Raw genomic sequence first — 21,772 nt, 5'->3', positions numbered from 1 at the left:
CATATTGATAAAATCATATGTCTAGAAAATGAACTCATTCATGCCTTTTTAATTTACATATACTTCTGTGCATGTAATGTCATGGTTGTATTTCTTTCCAGGTCAATTAGTAACTATTGGGAAATTAGTTTAGTTATTTCAATGCAGGATTCATCTTAACTGTTAATTGTTTTAGAGTATGTTTTTTCCAAAACTCACTGGAATTGGAATTTTGTGGAATATCTACAGCCTTCATTATTAACTTGCAAAAAGCCATGTGATGTACACAGCATTTGTTAAATTATTAACAAACACTCTCCCACGCATCAGTAACCACTGGCCTGTTAATTAAACCAGTCCACAGCAATTTAGAGCCACTTGCACAACAGTTATTGATCAGTTCAGTAAATTGTGTAGAGGGATACTGAGAAACACTGGAGAATGGTACCTCCTGAATACCCTGTATTTTCCCTCAGCTCTTCGTGGGTCTTTTCTCTTGCACCACTGTAGTTACCATGGGAAGAGTTCTTCATTACTTCGTTCTCAACACCAGAGTATATGGTGTCAAAGAATCATAGAAAAGTACAACACAGGAACAGGCCCTTTGGTTCATCTAGTCTATTTGAACTATTTAAACTGCCTACTCCCAACGACCTGCACCAGATTATAGCCCTCCAAACCCCTACCATTCATATACCTATCCAAACTTTGCTTAAGCATTGAAATCGAGCTCACATGCACCACCTGCACTGGCAGCTCATTCCACACTCTCTCCAGAAGTTACCCCTCATGTTCCTCTTAAACTTTTCACCATTCACCCTTAACCCATGACCTCTAGTTGTGGTCCCACCCAAACTCAATGGAAAAAGCCTGCTTGCATTTACTCTATTTACACCCCCCATAATTTTGTATACCTCTATCAAATCTTCCCTCAATCTTCTACATTCCAAGGAATAAAGTCCTGACCTATTCAATCTTTCCTTATAACTCAGGTCTTCCAGTTCCAAAAGCAACCTTATAAATTTTCTCTGTACTCTTTTAACTTTATATCCACAAATTTTCCAAAGAAATTCCATCAAGAGTAGCAAAAGCCCATTGAAACCCAGGGAGCATCTTCCTAGATATTCTTGGCTTACTGTAGGGGAAGGAGCATCAGTATTACTTGCAGCAAGCTTTCAGAATATCAAAGGAGGATTAAATCCAATTTCTAAGCAGCACCAGCTTGTATTGGGAGCCTTTAGTGTACACTTTGCTTTGCTAGACTAGATGCAATGAAGAAAAAATCACAAACAAGGAATCACAGACTAAAGATACAAGACAAGTAATTTATGACTGAGATATTAATTTTCTTCATCCAAAGAGTAGTCAACTTGTGCAATTCTCTGCTGCAGGATGATACAGCAAATCCTTTGAATGTTTTACATTAAATAACCCTTAACTTGCTGCAAGGAAAACAATAACAGTTTGCATCATTTTTCACAAACACAATGGTTAAATTAATTAATAATAAAATTATATTCTGGAGTTCCCATGCAACTGTTGTTTGAATAAAGATCCAGACCAATGCATTATGGACAGCAGCACTAGTTATGTTGCCAGGACATTTGACTCAGTTTCATCTTATTAAGAAATAAACAGTTTCTTTACCTCCCACAAGTGTCCTATAATTGGTGCATCAGCCCAGGAATGTTCTGCATTCAACCCCACTTTGCCGTTTGCAAACACAATGAAAGTGAATGACTTATCAAACCACCTAAAGAATAAAATAAAGGGAAGAATTTAATTTTGTTAAAATATGTGCATTATGTATGAGTGCTCACACTCTTTCAGTTTATGCTTGTATTGTAACATAATGCCATTTCTTAACTCAGTATATATCTATGACAATTCTTTTCCATAACAATTTGCCCGAGGGACTGTGGTGAACCTGCCTTCAGTAATTTTCCAATTTCCGTTAGCTTTGCCAAGTACAGACTAGTCATACTGATCATGTGGTTTATTCTCTGGCTGATCACAATTTCAATAGAACGGTAGGGAAGAAAAGCATTTTATCATTTATCTCAGTGCTAGCCAACGAAAAGCTATGTCATCTAATTCATCTTTTCAACTCTCACTTCACAGCCTTAAAGCGCATATCTGGGATTAAGTTCTCAGCTCTGCAACCTTTCAGACAATGAGATGGAATTTGTCTCATGGGATCATGAATGCCTGCCCAACATATGCTAGCTACGTCACTGCATGTATTTAAAGGCAAGAAAGGCAGATTTGTGAAATAGAGACTGAAGGGCAAAAAAAGTTCAAAAGTTCACAACCAACCTGAAGTTCTTCAGACCTGGAAACATCCATTTAAATCCCTTCTGTGCCTTCACAGATTCTATCAAATTCTTTCATTATTACACAGTCAGTACGTAAGGTCTTAGTTTAACCTGTCTGCTCTTATGCTTTGATTAATAAAGAAAAATATCCCAAATGTCAGCTTAAGTATCTATCTAATGGCCTACTATCTTCTGAGTCTAAGGAATGGAACAAATTCCTTCTGTTCCTCCACTTCAAGATTCTTATGTTTATTGTATCCTGTTTTCATTGTTTCTTCTTCCCACACTTATTACTTCGTAATGTATTAGCATACTTCCAGTCAAGATGGCACCTGCATACAACTCTCCTTTGGTCGACATCTTCTGGATAGATCATGAAATCTTCTTTTATGTCTTTTACGTTTATTTCTTGTATTGAATGTGATTCTGGAACTGTTGTAGACTGTGTTTTGCTGTTTGGTCATCGTTTATGTGCTTCAGTGCTCTGCAGTCTCTGAGATCCTGAGAGGCAGAGGCAGCATGAGCGTAACTCATAGCGAGAAGGCTGCAAGACGGCACAAGCCAATGTTTGGCTCCATTTCGCCGATTAAAGCTTCCGCTGTTTGCCAACAAAAGCGACAAGGGTGAATGAAGCATCAAAGCAAGTATGAAGGGCGAACACCAGCTAACTAACTTTTGGTTGCTCTGTACTGGAGAGCGAAAGGTCTGCCACTGGGCCCAGAGAGTGTTCCCCAGATTTTTCTGTGTTTTGGATGTGGACTTCGACTATAAAATCTTGTTTTCTGTCTTAGTTTTTATATTGTATTTTTTTGCCCGATCTTCTCATTTTTTTGTGTAGGTTGGGGGATTTGGGAGTTGATGTGCTTGATCTATTTTGTTCTTTTTTTTTGTGCAGGAGGAGAGATTTGGGATCGATGTACCTGATCTATTCTGTTCATTTTTTTTTGTGCAGGAGGAGGAATTTGGGGGTTGATATGCCTGATCCATTTTTTTTGTTTGTTTTTTCTTAACTGGGATTTGGGGGTTGATGATCATGCTGCCTTTCTTTTCTTTCTTGGTTTCATGGCTATCCAGAGAATTGAATAATTTCACAGTTGTATACTTATATAATAAACTGAACCTTTGAACCTTAAACAACCCATTTGCCACTTTTCCATTCAGCCAACTGTGAACTTCTTAAATGCCAAGAGCATGTCAATGCTTAAACCATTACTGAATGAAAGAAAAACAGGGACATAAAGCAGAATCTGCAGGAACCTCAGTGAAATGGCTATCCTCTCACAATAACTCCCACAGGCTTTCACCATATGCTTAAATATTAGCTTTCTTTGTCACATATACATTGAAACATACACTGAAGTGTGTCATTTGCATCAAATCAAACCACAACTCATTAATCCTAATTATAAGTCTTTGGAATGTAGGAGGAAATACGAGCACCCGGAAGAACCTTTTGCTTCAGCATTCTGAGGTACCCACCTGCTTCAATTACACCTGCGCCTAAGAAAACTTGCCTCAATGACTATCGTCCAGTAGCACTTACATCCAACGTGAAGAAGTACTATGAGAGTTTGGTGAATAACAATCATCTCACAGTCAAAGTCACTTAGATCACATTTCTTCCCCATTCTGATGCTTTATCTAAACAAATGAACCTTTTGACCATGTCTGCATGTTTTTATGCATTATGCTGCCACAAGATAACTGATTAGATATCTGCATTAATGAGCAAATGTAGCTAATAAAGTGGCCACTGACAGTATATATACATACACACACACACACACACACACACACACACACAATCTTGGCCAAACCCTTATTATATTTCCCTTTACGCATACTACTGCCCTAAACAACAGGAATTCTGCAGATGCTGGAAATTCAAGCAACACACATAAAAGTTGCTGGTGAATGCAGCAGGCCAGGCAGCATCTCTAGGAAGAGGTACAGTCGATGTTTCAGGCCGAGACCCTTTGTCAGGACTAACTGAAGGAAGAGTTAGTAAGAGATTTGAAAGTGGGAGGGGGAGGGGGAGGGGGAGATCCAAAATGATAGGAGAAGACAGGAGGGGGAGGGATGGAGCCAAGAGCTGGACAGGTGATAGGCAAAGGGGATATGAGAGGATCATGGGACAGGAGGCCCAGGGAGAAAGACAAGGGGGGAGGACCCAGAGGATGGGTAAGGGGTATAGTCAGAGGGACAGAGGGAGAAAAAGGAGAGTGATAGAAAGAATGTACCTATAAAAATAAATAACGGATGGGGTACGAGGGGGAGGTGAGGCATTAAATCAGGTTGGAGGCTACCCAGATGGAATATAAGCTGTTGTTCCTCCAACCTGAGTGTGGCTTCATCTTTACAGTAGAGGAGGCCGTGGATAGACATGTCAGAATGGGAATGGGATGTGGAATTAAAATGTGTGACCACTGGGAGATCCTGCTTTCTCTGGCGGACAGAGCATAGGTGTTCAGCAAAGCGGTCTCCCAGTCTGCGTCGGGTCTCGCCAATATATAGAAGGCCACATCGGGAGCACCGGACGCAGCATATCACCCCAGCCGACTCACAGGTGAAGTGTCGCCTCACCTGGAAGGGCTGTCTGGGGCTCCGAATGGTGGTAAGGGAGGAGGTATAAGGGCATGTGTAGCACTTGTTCCGCTTACAAGGATAAGTGCCAGGAGGGAGATCAGTGGGGAGGGATGGGGGGGATGAATGGACAAGGGAGTCGCGTAGGGAGTGATCCCTGCGGAAAGCAGAGAGATGGGGGGAGGGCAAGATGTGCTTAGTGGTGGGATCCCGTTGGAGGTGGCGGAAGTTACAGAGAATATGCTGGACCCGGAGGCTGGTGGGGTGGTAGGTGAGGACCAGGGAACCCTATTCCTAGTGGGGTGGCGGGAGGATGGAGTGAGAGCAGAAGTGCGTGAAATGGGGGAGATGTGTTTGAGAGCAGAGTTGATGGTGGAGGAAGGGAAGCCCCTTTCTTTAAAAAAGGAGGACATCTCCCTCGTCCTGGAATGAAAAGCCTCATCCTGAGAGCAGATGCGGCGGAGATGGAGGAATTGCGAGAAGGGGACGGCATTTTTGCAAGAGACAGGGTGAGAAGAGGAACAGACCAGATAGCTGTGAGAGTCAGTAGGCTTATAGTATACATCAGTGGATAAGCTGTCTCCAGAGATAGAGACAGAAAGGTCTAGAAAGGGGAGGGAGGTGTCAGAAATGGACCAGGTAAACTTGAGGACAGGGTGAAAGTTGGAGGCAAAGTTAATAAAGTCAACGAGCTCAGCATGCGTGCAGGAAGCAGCACCAATGCAGTCGTCGATGTAGCGAAGGAAAAGTGGGGGACAGATACCAGAATAGGTAGGGAAAATAGATTGTTCCACAAAGCCAACAAAAAGGCAGGCATAGCTAGGACCCATACGGGTACCCATAGCTATAGCTTGGAGGAAGTGAGAGGAGCCAAAGGAGAAATTATTAAGAGTAAGGACTAATTCCGCTAGACGGAGCAGAGTGGTGGTAGAGGGGAACCGATTAGGTCTGGAATCCAAAAAGAAGCGTAGAGCTTTGAGACCTTCCTGATGGGGGATGGAAATATATAGGGACTGGACATCTATGGTGAAAATAAAGCGGTGGGGGCCAGGGAACTTAAAATCATCGAGAAGTTTAAGAGCGTGAGAAGTGTCATGCACATAAGTAGGAAGGGATTGAACAAGGGGTGATAAAACAGTGTCGAGGTATGCAGAAATGAGTTCGGTGGGGCAGGAGCAAGCTGAGAAAATAGGTCTGCCAGGACAGGCAGGTTTGTAGATCTTGGGTAGGAGGTAGAAATGGGAAGTGCGAGGTGTGGGAACTATAAGGTTGGTAGCAGTGGATGGGAGATCCCCTGAGCGGATAAAGTCGGTGATGGTGTGGGAGACGATGGCCTGGTGCTCCTTAGTGGGGTCACGATCGAGGGGTAAATAAGAGGAGGTATCCGCGAGTTGTCGCTGTGCCTCGGCAAGGTAGAGGTCAGTACACCAGACTACAACAGCACCCCCCTTATCGGCGAGTTTAATAGTAAGGTTAGTATTAGTGCGGAGGGAGTGGAGAGCAGAGCGTTCGGAAGGAATGAGGTTGGAATGGGGACAAGATGTGGTGAAGTCGAGATGTAAACATCAACTGTCTCAACTTCCTTGACATTGTATGTTATAGAAATTGGCACATTATGCTTCAGTAATTATACTGCCAGTGTTGTTGAGGTTTTGTGTGCTGTGGATGCATATCATGAAGGAATATGAAAACTGTAGGTTGAAATAACTAAAAAAAAGACAAGTAGATAAAGCTAGGTGATGAATGAAAGCAGTAATTCAGACAGAAAGGAACAATGAACTAGAACACATCCCAGAAAGATCTAGCAGAGACAACCTAACTGCAATGGAAAAGTTTACAGCTCAAACCTGACGAGTATAATGTGCAAAATCTTGATATTCAGCTAATTTCCTCCAAATCCTGACAAGCAAGATCAGCACATTGAGATCACTTTCTTGACTATGAATTAGGTCAGTACTTTAAATTGATGTTTACACTGGGCAACAAACTTTTCAAAACTATTGCTTCCTCAGAATTTTTGTTGTGGTTTATGATAAGACCGTTTGAAGCTGAACAAAAGCATAATGTCAGACTACTTGTGTCACATAGGAATTTGGAAACACAAGAAATTATATTTTATTGAATATAATGCATTTAATTGCATTATTCATGCAGATGCTTTGCAATAGTTCAACTAAGCTAAAAATGTTTTGTTGATAATATTCATCTGTATTCAGTGTCTAAGGCTTCTTGCTTAAGTGTCCAGCAATAATCAGCCAGCATTGATGGATTCCAGTCGCCCTGACACCATTTCTCCCTGACCACAATGTCTTGGTAAAACTTTTCACCATGCTCATCACTGACAGCGGGAATGCAGAAAATAAACTTTAGTGATATGCTGCACTTCATGGTTTTGCATGCTTCAAGCAAAGGGATGCCAGTAGAATATGGCAGGGTCTAAATGAGATCACTGGGCGCAAAGAAAAGGCTGGGAATCTCAATAACTATGGCGCTTCTCTTCCCGACGAACTTAACGAATTCTACATAAGATTTGAACAGAAGAGGAGCGTCCCCCTCCCTCCGGATGAACCGGACCTGGTGGCATCGAGATTCATCGTCACGGAGGAGGATGTTAGAAGGCTTTCCTGAAGATAAATCCAAGGAAGGCGATGGGCCCAGATGGTGTCCCAGGATGGGTTCTCTGGGCCTGTGCAAGCAAGCTAGCTGGAGTGTTTGCTGACATCTTCAACTGCTCCTTGCTTCAGTCTAAGATCCCCTCGTGTTTTAAGAAGGCAACGATAATCCCAGTGCTGAAGAAGAGCAAGGCGACATGCCTGAATGACTATCGACCTGTGCCTCTGACATCAATTGCTATGAAGTGCTTCGAGCGATTGGTTATGGCACACATCAAACACAGCCTACTGGTCAACCTCGACGCTTTGCAATTCACCTACCGGAGCAACAGGTCAACAGCAGATGCTATCTCTTTGGCCCTACATTCCTCCTTAGAACACCTGGAGAATAAAGACGCATACGTAAGGCTCCTTTTCATTGACTACAGTTCTGCCTTTAATACCATCATTCCAAATAAACTGATTCCTAAGCTCCGGAACCTGGGCCTTAGCACTCAGATCTGCAGCTGGATGTTCAACTTCCTCACAGACAGGACCCAGGCTGTAAAAATAGGGGACAAGCTCTCCGCTACAATCACTCTGAGCACCGGTGCCCCACAAGGCTGTGTACTCAGCCCCCTGCTGTACTCACTGTACACCCATGATTGTGTAGCCAAGTTTCCATCAAACTCAATATATAAGTTTGCTGATGACACAACAATTGTAGGCCATATCTTGGGTAATGATGAGTTTGAGTACAGAGAGGAAATTAAGAACCTGGTGGCATGGTGCGAAGACAATAACCTATCCCTCAACATCAGCAAGACGAAGGAATTGGTTGTTGACTTCAGGAGTAGCAGCGGACCGCACGACCCAATTTACATCGGTGGTGCGCAGATGGAACAGGTCAAAAGCTTTAAGTTCCTCGGGGTCAATATCACATATGACCTGACTTGGTCCAACCAAGCAGAGTTCACTGCCAAGAAGGCCCACCAGCGCCTTTACTTCCTGAGAAAACCAAAGAAATTTGGCCTGTCCCCTAAAACCCTCACTAATTCTTATAGATGCACTGTAGAAAGCATTGTTCTAGGGTGCATCACAACCTGGTATGGAAGTTGTCCTGTCCAAGACCGAAAGAAGCTGCAGAAGATCGTGAACACGGCGCAGCACATCACACAAACCAATCTTCCGTCTGTGGACTCACTTTACACCACACGCTGTCAGAGCAGTGCTGCCAGGATAATCAAGGACACGACCCACCCAGTCAACACACTTTTCATCCTTCTTCCCTCCGGGAGAAGGCTCAGGAGCTTGGAGACTCATACGGCCAGATTTGGGAACAGCTTCTTTCCAACTGTGATAAGACTGTTGAACGAATCCTGACCCCTGGATATGGGCCATACCCTCCAAATATCCGGACCTGCCTCTCGGTTTTTTGCACTACCTTACTTTCTATTTTTCTATTTATGATTTATAACAAATTTTTAACACTTACTAATTTTTACTATTTTTAATATTTTATATTTTGTAATCCAGGGAGTGGGAAGCGCAGAATCAAATATCGCTGTGATGACTGTACATTCTAGTACCAATTGTTTGGCTACAATAAGTATGAAGTATAGTTTGGTGGTCTACAGTTGCCAAGAAAATTTTCATCATCTTTAAATGCCTTCCATGCGATTTTCTCCAATGCCACCACTTCCTTTGAATTGCCTGTCATTGTCAAGTCAAGTCACTTTTTATTGTCATTTCGACCATAACTGCTGGTACAGTACACAGTAAAAATGAGACAACGTTTTTTTAGGACCATGGTGCTACATGAACAATACAAAAACTACACTGAACTACATAAAACAACATAAAAACTACACTAGACTACAGACCTACCCAGGACTGCATAAAATGCATAGAACATTTATTATTACAATAAATAATAAACAAGACAATATGCACAGCAGAGAGCAGTAGGTTGGTATCAGTCCAGGCTCTGGGTATCGAGGAGTCTGATGACTTGGGGGAAGAGACTGTTACATCGTCTGGTCGTGAGAGCCCGAATACTTTGGTGCCTTTTGCCAGATGGCAGGAGGGAGAAGAGTTCGTATGAGGGGGGGGTGTGGGGTCCTTCATAATGCTGTTTGCTTTACGGATGTAGTGTGTGGTGTAAATGTCTCTAATGGCGGGAAGGGAGACCCCGATGATCTTCTCAGTTGACCTCACTATCCGCTGCAGGGTCTTGCAATCCGAGATGGTACAATTTCTGAACCAGGCAGCGATGTAGCTGCTCAGGATGCTCTCAATACAACCTCTGTTGAATGTGGTGAGGATGGGAGGTGGGAGATGGACTTCTCGCAGCCTTTGCAGAAAGTAGAGATGCTGCTGGGCCTTCTTTGCTATGGTGCTGGTGTTGAGGGACCAGGTGAGATTCTCTGCCAGGTGAAAACCAAGAAATTTGGTGCCCTTAACGATCTCTACGGAGGAGTTGTCGATGTTCAGCAGAGAGTGGTCATTCTGTGTCCTCCTGAAGTCAACAACCATCTCTTTTGTTTTGTTCACATTCAGAGACAGGTTGTTGGCTCTGCACCAGTCCATTAGCCACTGCACCTCCTCTCTGTATGCTGACTCATGGTTCTTGCTGATGAGACCCACCACAGTCGTGTCATCAGTGAACTTGATGATGTGGTTCAAGTTATGTGTTGCAGCATTCGAAACACTTCATGATGATGAAGACCTGTTTGAGTTGTGGACCAACAAAATGGCCTTCCTTAATCTTGGCTTCAGTTATTCTGACTTGAATTATGAATTGAAATAACAAATATAGGTAATTTTAAAAAATGGTGCATGATAGGGAAATTTCATGGCAATTTTCATGATCAGCAGCCTAAAATCCATAAGATATACCCAAAAGTACTCAAGAAGCAAAATTTTTATTTTCCAGTGTTATTTGAGTTATGACTATCCTCTGTTCTTGAGAAAGTTCAGACTGAATAGTGTGGAAAGCAGAAATGTAAAAAAGGATTGCTTTTCTAAAGGAGAGAAGCAACAATCCCAGAAGAACTGCTTCATAAAACAGTGGGAAAATTGTAGATATCAGACAAAGTCAGGATTAAGTTCAGATGTCATGCTACCCATGCAATGAAAAGTCAGCTCCCTTGTTCAAACCCACTTAATTTAAAGCTTCCTATGAGACTCTACATCAGGAGCAAATGCAAATGGAAGAACTGACAAAAAAAAGCACAGCTAACAGAACTGCTGCCTAGACACCAAGGTTCAATCCTGATCTCGGATGCTGCTTGTGTGGCATTTTCATGTCTTCCCTGTAACTCTGAGTTTTCTCCAAGAGCTCCAATTCCCTCCCACATCTCAAAGGTGTGCAAATTGGTAGATTTATTAGTCATTATAAATTACCTAGTGTATAGGTGAGTCGTACAATCCACGTGGAGATCATGACAAAGTGTGGAGAATAGAAAATAGGACAAGATTAATCTACAATTAGCGAAAGTGGATGGTTGACAGCCATGCTGATTCATTTAATACAAAGGGCCATTTGTGATTTATTTCTCTATTAACTTAATTTCTAAGACAAAGAATAAACATTATGACAATGTAATTATTTTTGTTGTGTATTTATCTGACAGTTAGCTTTCTTTTCACATTGAACATAATGCAGAAGCCTTCATATTTTGCAATAAGTAGGAACAGCACTCGCCTGTCATAGCACTTGCCATGTAGCAGTGACTTGGCATATTCATCCAGTGACTTCACCTGGTTGTCCACAAATAGTTCAGGTTTAGTATCATCCAAAGTGACAAAGAATGCTGCTTTCTCCACACAGTCCAGCGAGTTCCTGTTCTTTCCAGTGCTGAAGTATGATTTCCGTGCCTTAGCCCAAGGAACTCTGTACAGCAACAGAGCATATGTAAGTATCTTTCTGCCTGTTCTTTCCCTATTCCCAAAGATCTTAAATTACTTCTGATACACAGGAGCAGTCAACTGCTCGAACTTAATTTTCTTCTTCTTCCACCCACCCTGCTCAAGGACCATTTGCCCCACTCTCATCAGAAAGGAGGCTATGTAGCATCCACAGCAGGACTACTAGACTCAAAAACAGCGACTTGACCCACACAGTAAGACTGATCAATGCCTCCACCACTATTTTATTATTTCCTGTCAGTCACCTCACGCACAGCCTAGCATTAGTTTATGGACATACAATTAATGTATAATCTCTCTTATGTATTTGTATTAATTGTTTTTTACTATTGAGTTCTTTATCTTATTGTGCTTTCTTGTGCTGCATCAGATCCACAGTAACAATTATTTTGTTCTCCTTTACTCTTGTGTACTGGAAATGACAGTAAACAATTTTAAATCTATGAACAATGTTTATGAGTGTTATCACAGTATGTTACATTGCTCATTATAGACTTTGGCTCCATTCAAGTTCCACACACACTTTAAAACAAGTTTCTGAATTACAATCAGAACCTGGAACCTTAATCTGCTTTTCCCCATTCCCAACACAGAAACTGAAACTCCATTATTCTACACTAACTGACCGAGACCTTAAAATCCAAAAAAGCAATGCAAACTCAACATTTCTGATCAATTCATCTGTTATTTGTATAACTTGCAATTCCCTCCTTTACTTCTCTAGCAATGACAAAAGTGGAACACACAGTTCACTCCATGGCTGAGGACAAAGTTTAAAAAAAGACAGAACAATATTCAGAACAGATTAGTTTCTCATTCGAATCAGATGTCATGTTACCGTGCAATGAAAAGCCACTTCCCTTTGTTCAAACCTACTTAATGCAAAGCTTCCAACGGGACTTTACATCAGCAGGAGCAAGTGTCAATGGAAGCGTGTGGACTGAGTTACATGGTCCTCTTCAATTGAAGATACCATTTACACCTTACACACGATACAGACCCGGAAATATGTTGGGTCAATCCCTAGCCAACAATGTTATGGGAGAAATTTCACCAGAAAAAATATAGTTCAGGGTGGAAATTAATCTTCTTGGGCAATAAATGTAACCATTGTCAATGATGCATATATTCCAAACAAGAAATAAATAAAAACCTATGAGTTGAATGTCACCAGCAATCAGGCAACCAGAATCAGAATCTCAAAGAAAAGAATCAGAAGCAAAGCTTTAAAGAGGCAAAGCACTTACCGGTTTCCTGCTGTCAGTGCAGCCAGGTACTTCTCACCTGGTTGAGGTGAAGAAGAATCATCCAAGATATATTGAAATTGTTTCTGTAGCTCACAGGGATTCAGAAGGCGTCCACCTTGATACAACCCCACTTTAAAATAACGGCCCTTGTGATAGACCACGATGTGCTTGCTATCCAAGAGGTGCTGCAAATGGTCTGCAAATTCAACATTGCTGGTGAATGAAACTAGTATGTTCTATTTTAAATGAAACGAAAGCTTTCAAAGGAGGATAAACTTGGCAACGTACAACTTCCTGAAAAATATACTTTCCCAAAACTAAGTACCTCCTGACTAAAATAATAGATAATTAAGCTCAGGACACCTTCATGGACCACCAAACTAGCAATTTGCATGTAATGAGAAGACAGCAAACTTGCACATCTTCACATGCCCACAGATCTGCAGAAAGCAGATACATCTTCTCATTAAGAAATAGAGAAGTACTTTGTATAGCAAATACACACCCAGACTGCCTCCAGCCAAGAGGTTACATGTGACATATCCCATAGCAGCTGGAAAAAGCATCAGCAAAGCTAAGAGATCCTACCTGGTGAGATCTTTAGCAGTCTGTGATTAACAATTATCAGCTGTACTGAGATAGTTCAAGGCCAATGCCATCACCAGAAACAGTGAGCAGCTCCTGGATCCGGGCACTCTCCAGCATTATACAGCCTTTACTAGAGAATACAGCCAACAGGAATGAAAGGCCTCTAAACAGGCTATGACACCAATCCTTATGAAGGAGTCTCAGTCCTGTGGTTCACAAAGTAGCGCATTGGTCCAGGGCTATGGACTAATGAATCGAAAGGCTTTGCAGCTTAATGACTCTTAGCAGTCCTCGATTTGAGAGCTCAGTGTAATCTTAGCATTAAGCATATCAGCTAAAATTCTCAGCTCCAGTAAAGAATTGACATCGTACCTGACTCTACACCTGGGATGCGGGATGTATTGAACATATTCTCACATTGATAAGAACACATGGGGACAACACCTCGAATCAATAGCTAAAGAGAGGCAGAAAAACAGGAAAGAATAACACATGGACATGCAAAAGAAACTATAAGCAACACCTACAATACAGCAGAGAAAGAAAGAGGAGAAAAACCCACAGCAATTTAGTCTTCCACCTATGCAAGCAAAGGCAATGAAAACAATCACATCTCTGATTAATTGTGGTAATGCTCAGGAGGCAGACCTGCAAAGAACAAATTGGAGGAAAAAAATTAGAATGGGAAACAAGGAGCATAAAAACAGAGAGGGAACACCCTTTCTCTGTCCTTTTTGTAGCTGTATGTTGATTACATGAACAAGTTCAATTTTGTTACCAGTAAAAAATAACAACAAAAATCTTACCCAAAATCGCTGAGCAAATGGGAGCTCTATATAAAGTGAAGTTGATTCAGGTTTAGACCATCAACAGCACAACACAGAATTACTTCTGTCAATTATACATTCTTACATTCACTCAGAATCCTTAGAAATCTTAGTTCAAATGACTAAAACAACTTATGCAAAATTGTTGAACTTTTTCTGATGAGTTTTGGGCATGTTGGTTGGTACTGCATATTCTCTAAATCCAAGCAAAAACACCTTTTCTAGTGAGTGAGGGTTAAATGGAGTTTAAATCCCCTTCTACAAGTTCCATAATAATTCAAATGAAGTAACTCAGAGCTCAGAAATGAACCCTCTTCTCTACTGCCCTAACATCTTCTTTCATAAAAGTCAGTTGGCTTCCCTGGATTATGCCATCAATATTAGTGCTAAATGAGGGAAATGTGTTTACTTATGCTTTCCCAAATGAGGCTAGTGCCAGTAACACAACTTTGCATAACCCAGTTCTGTTCTAACCCAAACTACTTGTGAGAATAAAGAAAAAAAATATTCAACCTAGAAGAAAATTCCAAGGGGAGGCCACCATCAAAAATACAAATATGTCTTTTTGTTTGAGTGGTCTTGATTTTGCTGTCTTTTTATCTCTCTCTTCACTGCTTTGCATAATTTAGTTTGTCTGTACCTATGTGCCTGTGATGCTGATGCATGCAGGTTTTGTACTGTACCTGTAACATCACTGTAGTTGTGCATGTGACAACAAACTTGACTTGGAAACAATTTTCAGAAGCAAGAAACTTTAATCAGTATAATTACATCAAAAACTATGTGTGGGCCTGGGGTCACATACACACCAGACACAGGAAAACAGACTTTCCCTCTAATGCATTAATTAAGCATATTTTTTAAATACAACTGTTATATGTTTAACTTTATTGATACTATTTATATATACACTAATATTTTCAGATTTTGTATTTGAATTTAAATTCCACAACTGCCATAACGGGCTCAAACTTGTAGCTCTGAAATAATGGTCCACAGGATTGCCTGCTAGGTTACTGTCCTCCAAATTTAAACATGCACACAAAATGACTTAAGTTGGGTGAGGGTGTGGGCAAAAGCCGAGAAGCTACTGGCTTAGTAGCACACAAAAATAACCTCAAATTATTCTGGTCAGCTTCTTTATAAATCGCATTGAAAAGTGGCAGTTTGAGGCTCTAGTGACAATTAAAATGTTAACACCTCAAAAGCAAAGAATTGAGATACTCCAAATTTGGTCATTAAGAGGAGAAATTCATTCATCCTATGAACCTACAAAAAGCAAATTTTGGACTGAAAAATTTAGATTTTCCATGTCTGAGCAGGTACAGATTTAGATAATTTGGGAATATCTATTGCTCTGATGAATAAATTATCATTTTAGTGGATAGGGAGGGAAAAGAAACATAAGTTCATTTTACATGTAAAGCATTTTAAAGACACAACAGAAAATTTCATTAATAAAAGTTAATCAACAAAAATGAAATAAAAGCTGACGGAGAGAACTTTAGGGACAGGTTCCACCAAGACAAACAGGGCTTCTAGAGCCATTGGAAACGCTGCTGTGAGAAGCATGAAGAGAGAGCATTAACCACCCAGGCATGACACACAATGCAGGAGTCCAACAGCCACTTCAAAACACTTACAACATATGTCCTAACAATTTTAAAAAATCTTTCTCATTGGCATTGTAAGGACTTCCCATCCTGGTAGCTTTCTACAACCTACTTTGATTCAATGTACTCCTCCTACATTAGCTATGAGTTCTGAGAGCAACCAACAAAAGCTCCACCTGCAGCTGACGCTAGGGCATAATCTATCATTTTTAAGAATCATCACCAGCAAGTTCAACAAAAGTGCACAAGGAACATCATATTTACTTCTGTGCACTGATTGCTAAAAGTTGCATTAAATGGTTTGGCACTAATTGACCCAAGATGTGTAAGCTCAACCCAACAGGATTAGTTAAAACTCCTGCTGTCCAACAAGGAACAAAGAACAACGTTATAAGATTAGTCGGAACTAACCAGAATGCTTAAGGGGGGGGGAGAGGAGGAGGCTAAAGGGGTGCTTCCTTTTCTAATATTCTTCAAATCTCATTATGAGAATTGCTTCTGTTCCAATCATCCACCACCAAATCAATCTTGTGACAACGTAATTCCACTAAGCTCAGTCCTAGTTACCAACCATGGTCACAAGTTGCCTGAAACACACAGATTTTTGCTTTCACTCTATACAAAAAGGGCCTGCAAAGCCATAGATGTACTGCTGGAAAGTGGGGTTAGAGGGGGAACATTGTCTTCAACAGCTACAGACACCATGTGTCAAACAACCTTAGTCTGTGTCATGATTTCCATAATTTGCCAACAGATATTAAAATAGCTCACAAGTCGTTAAGTATATGGATGTAATGTCTTAATCCTTTACAGCACAGGACTGTCCACCATTCTGTATCAGATGATTATTCCATAGGCTGAAGAGTCTAAACTTCAGCACCTGCTAGCTTCTCTTAAATCATAATACTATTAAAGCCTAGATACACCCTGTTTCTTGACATAATTTCCCAGTCGATGTCATGCCAAGCATGAAGAAACATTTTTCTTTAGGATTATGAAAAGACCCGCCTTAGACAATTTGCAATTATCAGCCATTTTAATACTTCACATTTTAAAAAAATCACAGTTGCTGCTCGATTTAGTTATTTATCTGATGGTAATAGCAAAGGGACATGTTACTCTGGCTGATGCTGAGCAAAAGATCAATGTAAACTGATGTTTATTCATCTCCAACAAATCCAGTTTTACTGATTTTGTTAAGGTCTCCCCTAACATGTACTTTCCCTAATTGATCTTATTTCTACAGCGAGACAAACTAAAGAATGGACTGATCTATCTCTGTTTAAATGAAGGGAAGGTTCAGAGAGAATAATTATAATGTACTTGGATGAATTCTTGATGTCACCTACAAATCTTCAAGTTGAGTCCAAACAACTCTTTAGGTCAGCTAAAGCATGATTCAATAACCCTTCTTGCTCTATAATCTTTTTCAAGACCAGAAAGGTGATGGTCACACTACTTTCACATATTATCTTGCAGAGAGCTGAGGCTATATCCACACGCCAGATAATTTTGAAAACAAAGCTTTTTCTCTTTGTTTTGACCTTCCGTCCACACGGAAACGGCGTTTTCATCCCCCGAAAACGGAGATTTTCGAAAACACTCTCCAGAATATGTAAATTTGAAAACGATTGTTTCGTGTTGTAGTGTGGACGGGGTAAACAGAGTGATTTAAAAACGTTGTCATGACAACACAACAACACTTTTTCTGCTTCTGCTTGGTACTCAGCATGCAGCGCATGGCTGTTCTTGGTTCTTGGTTCTTGATCCTCCAAAATATTCCGCATGGAATTTAAACTGGAGGTGGCTTTCAAGCTGGTCCCCTTGGTTTCTCTGTTTGCATCCTCTGTTCTTCTGCCGGTACCCTCGATCTCCTGTACCCCAGGGTCTCCAAGCTGGCACAGTTGCTGACTGACCACCACTGTTATAACGCGCAGTTGGTGTGAACGGCGTGAGAGTTAAACTGTAAAGTGAGCTTTTTTGACTAGATCTCCTAAATTGATTTGATTGAGTCTATCTTTAAAAATATTAATGTCAGAAATACTGCGCAGGTCTGGCGGTAGAAGATTCCACTCTCTTGGTTCTTGATCCTCCATAATATTCCGCATGGAATTTAAACTCGACGTGGTGGAGGGTGGGCTTAAGAAGGAGATTTTTGAAGAAGGAAAGCTGCCTTAAATTTAATTGGGTTTAGTTGTGTGACTGTGTTAGGATTAAGATTATTCCATGCTTTAATTGTGCGGGGGGGGAAATGAATTGCAATACACATCTGACTTGGTAGTTAGTATTTCAAATTGAGTTGGGTGCCCTCTTCTACTCCTAATAGGTTTGAGTTTGATGTGGGATTGGTAGTCTGTCGAGTTGACCATTTAACATTTTGTAATTGTTGATCTTGGGCAGAGGACTGTTTCATGCGTGTGTTGTTTACTTTATTGTCTACGTTAATAGCTTGTTTGGAATTAAACATCTCCACTGCTTTGTTGACATTGTAGTCGTTTGTAACTTGCAGAAACAGCTCGACTTCATTGTCTGTCTAAACAAAGAAGTCCGGTCTGATTTTCCAAGTTTTCTTCGTATTCCTCGAAGACATTGTTGAAAACTTTCTTTTGCTGTTGTTGTAGGTACTCTAGTTTTTGACCAATGGAAATAGTACAACGCCGCTGCAGAAACGTAAATATTTTACCGTTTTCTCTTCGCTTGTTTCCTGTAGATGTGTCTGCGCATGCACAGTAGAAGTAGATTTGCCCAAATATCTGTTCTAGTGTGGACAGAGATGTTTTGAAAAACGTCTAGTGTGGACGCCTGTCATTTTACTCGAAACCAGCATTTTCAAAATTATCTGGTCTAGTGTGGACATAGCCTGAGTTAAATACTGATCTGGAAACAGTACTTGCCCTTCCTTGGACATCAGCTACTGAATAATGCATGACCAGAGGCTGAAAGGGAGTCAGTATTCCCCTTTGCAAAGGAAAAGTATGGAAACAGCCTCTTGTCTGTCTTCATTAAAAATACCTACACTAATCCCTCTTCCCACTATCTGGCCATAACTATCTATGCCATAACAATTCAAATGCTCAGTACATTTTAAATGTTGTGAAGGTATCTGTCACCAGTATCCCCTCAAGTCAGAGTATTCCAGATTTCAACTGGGTGAATAAAAATGTCCTCAAATCTTCTCTGAATCTCTTACCCCTGATGTTAAACCTATGCCTTCTGGTTACAGACAACATAAAGGAACAGCTTTTTCCACTTGCTGACCTACCTACATTCTTCATAATCTCAATTAGGCCATCTGCCCTATCAATTCTAAAGCAAATCTAACTTATTGAGCATTTCATGATTGGAATTCTCCATTTGAGGCAACATCCCGGTGAATCTCCCCAACGTGAGCAGAATTACAGACAGCCCTCCATCTGTGACCTGATTAATAATTTTTATACTGTAGTTGTACTATAACTTCACCTTGTGTTTCTCCCTCCCCTCCCCCCATCTTTTAACTCTAACCCTCATCTTTTTTTCTCCAGTCCTGCTGAAGGGTCTCGGCCCAAATCATCGACTGTTTACTCTTTTTCAAAGAAACTGCCTGGCCTGCTCAGTTCCTTCAGCATTTTGTGTGTGTTGCTTGTACTATAGCTTCCTTGTTTTTGTAATCAATGCCTTAGCTAATGAAGGCAACTATCTAATACATCTTACCTAGCTGAGATGCCTTCAGTGAAGCTTTAAAAAAAGTCTCCTGTGTTCCTCGGTTCTTCTTAAAATTTTAAGATTCACTGTATACAGTATATTCTAGCCTTATTATTCTCCTAAAATGGACCACCTCACATTTTTCAGGAATAATTCTATCTATTTTTCTGTCTATTGTATCTATTTTCTGTCTATTGTACTTGTAATGTCATCTACAACCAGCGACTACCTCCTCCAGTGTTAGGAAAGCCGCTAATCTTGATATCATCTACAAACCTATAAATCAAACACTGCCATGTCTACATCTACGATTGTGTTTACCAGTAGCAAGGACACAGATTTGGTTTTAAACCTATTCCAGTCTACTACTGTAATTCTACAATCAATTGCTGACATAAGAGAGGATACAAGATGGATAGGGAGAGATTTTGGGACTGTCTTTCTGGAGAAATATTGCTTATGATTCAGTAATTGGTACAGTAAACCAAATGTCTAATGAATTGTACCACTACACTCTCTCTAGGTTTTTCCTTTCTTAATTTTCTAACCAGTAATTCATTCATTAGTGTTGGTAAGTTAGCTGTTAAAGTCCTGAATAGTGTGACATGTGGGCAGCATTCCCCACAAGCAGTTACAAGCAGCCCTGAATCCACAGCCTTTCAATCTTACCTGTCTCCTCGCCTGGCAGTCGAGTCGAGTTGAACATTCTTTCCCACTGTGCTGAACACAGAGGTACAGGGAACCCTGGCAGAGTACTCTGCACCCAAACAGAGTGTGTGGGCAGTAGTGGGGGTGGGGGACATGCATTACCCATGGTATTAGGGTCAGATGTTAGGAGGTGAAAAAGTCATTTCACGTTGCCATAATAGGGCAGGGATTGGAGGGGAAAAAATGTAAAAAAAAAATTACAAATTAGTTTATCCTCTATATTGCGACATCATTTTTTAAAATTCAGCATTTTTTTTAACTATAACATGAATAACTAGTAGTTAAACATGAGTGGATACCAGCTTAACCAATCACCACATTCACTAAAGTTTGAATCCGAAATATCTAGCTTGAAGCTCAGATGGGCAAATGCTGGGTGGAAATAATGAATTGCCCATAACTTTCAGGAGACTACACTTGGTGCACCTGGAATCAAAATCACTACCTGCAACTTGAAGAACAGTTTTTTAATAAATATATTTACAACATACTTAAAGTTCTAAACACAGTGACACCATCAGGTAGAGGGGGCAAACCAGAAGGTAGATAGATAGCTCTGGCTTTGTTCCCATCTGCCCACTATATATACAGTAAATGGAGACAGGAGGGTGATAATATGCAAAGAACCTAACACAAATTGCAGTTAAAAATCCAAAACAAATAATTTTGAAAATAAGTGATCACTGCAAAGTTTTCCTTATTGGGAAAATGGACAATTATGAGTGTGAGGCTTTGCAGTGATACTCACTCAAATAGTCCACTAATATCCATTTACCAAACAGAATATATAGCAAAAAAACAGGTAACTTATGCAACTTCTCTGTACCAATCTTATGCTTCCAGTGAGTTTCCCCCATCCCACCCTCCCTTTCCACACCAGCAAAGTCTATCCAGAGCTTAGCCACTGACTGTACCAAAGGATTGTTGGTAGCAAAGGAAATGTGTTCATTTAGTGCTGGAGGAGATGAAGATTTGAACTTGAAACTGACAGAATTTTGTTAATCAAATGTGCAGCGATATGAATGTGAAAATACAAAACAAGATTAGTCAGCCATCATCTCACTGAATGGCAGAAAATATTAGAAGCTAAAAAGCCTCCTCCTCCTTTTCGGCTTCTCTTAAATTCAAAGGACCATGCCTGAAAAAGAACAGGTGGGCTATCTGTTCTTAGGCATCTGCTTTATAACTAGTTTTGCAGAGGGATGTGTAAGAAAAAGGCACATTAACATCCTATAGATTTTCCCATCCCTGGATATGTGGCCTTGATTGGAATACAATGCATTCTTCACTGTTAAGACCACATGCAAATCCTTATTTACTACAGTGAGCTACAGTTTCAAATTTCAGAGTTTTACTACAATAACAGTTCGAGCAACTCGTGCTGAGTGAACTATCAATGCCTCAGGTAGAAGCAGAAAGTCAGTCTCAAACCTCATGAGATCCACCTACCCAGCAAAAGCTGATTGAGTCCTCCAATGTGTAATGTAAGCAAAAATATAAGACAATACAGTTTATTCACTGCACAGTAACTAAATTAAAAGACATCAAAACATGAAGTTAACATTTTCTGATGACTAAGTTGGTAAAGGGCATGTCTGGTGGAGCTGCAAGTATCAGCATAAAGCTGGCATGTCTTTGAACATCAGATAGAAAGAAAATTGGGCTGGCTTCTGATGCCCTTAATGCTCAAACAGTTCGTTAATATGC

At 40.7% G+C, this 21,772-nt stretch overlaps 1 protein-coding gene across 3 annotated transcripts in view; it reads right to left on the bottom strand.

The window, feature by feature from the left end:
• The window catches only part of LOC140205013 (carnitine O-palmitoyltransferase 1, liver isoform-like), a 124,528-nt gene that overhangs the window by 29,093 nt on the left and 73,663 nt on the right, over positions 1–21,772 (bottom strand). For 2 of the 3 annotated variants that reach the window (XM_072272069.1, XM_072272072.1), the window contains 4 exons: positions 20,027–20,114; positions 12,646–12,841; positions 11,175–11,363; positions 1,627–1,732 (listed from right to left, as the gene is read on the bottom strand). In XM_072272069.1, coding sequence (XP_072128170.1) covers positions 1,627–1,732; positions 11,175–11,363; positions 12,646–12,841; positions 20,027–20,114 — 579 coding nt within the window. Of the gene's footprint in view, positions 1–1,626; positions 1,733–11,174; positions 11,364–12,645; positions 12,842–13,605; positions 13,691–20,026; positions 20,115–21,772 lie in introns of all 3 variants that reach the window. The other variant, XM_072272071.1, reaches the window with a different exon arrangement.

The sequence above is a fragment of the Mobula birostris genome, chromosome 11, assembly GCF_030028105.1.
Source record: "Mobula birostris isolate sMobBir1 chromosome 11, sMobBir1.hap1, whole genome shotgun sequence".
Lineage (NCBI taxonomy): Eukaryota > Metazoa > Chordata > Chondrichthyes > Myliobatiformes > Myliobatidae > Mobula > Mobula birostris.
This window is presented reverse-complemented; position numbering and strand designations above follow the sequence as displayed.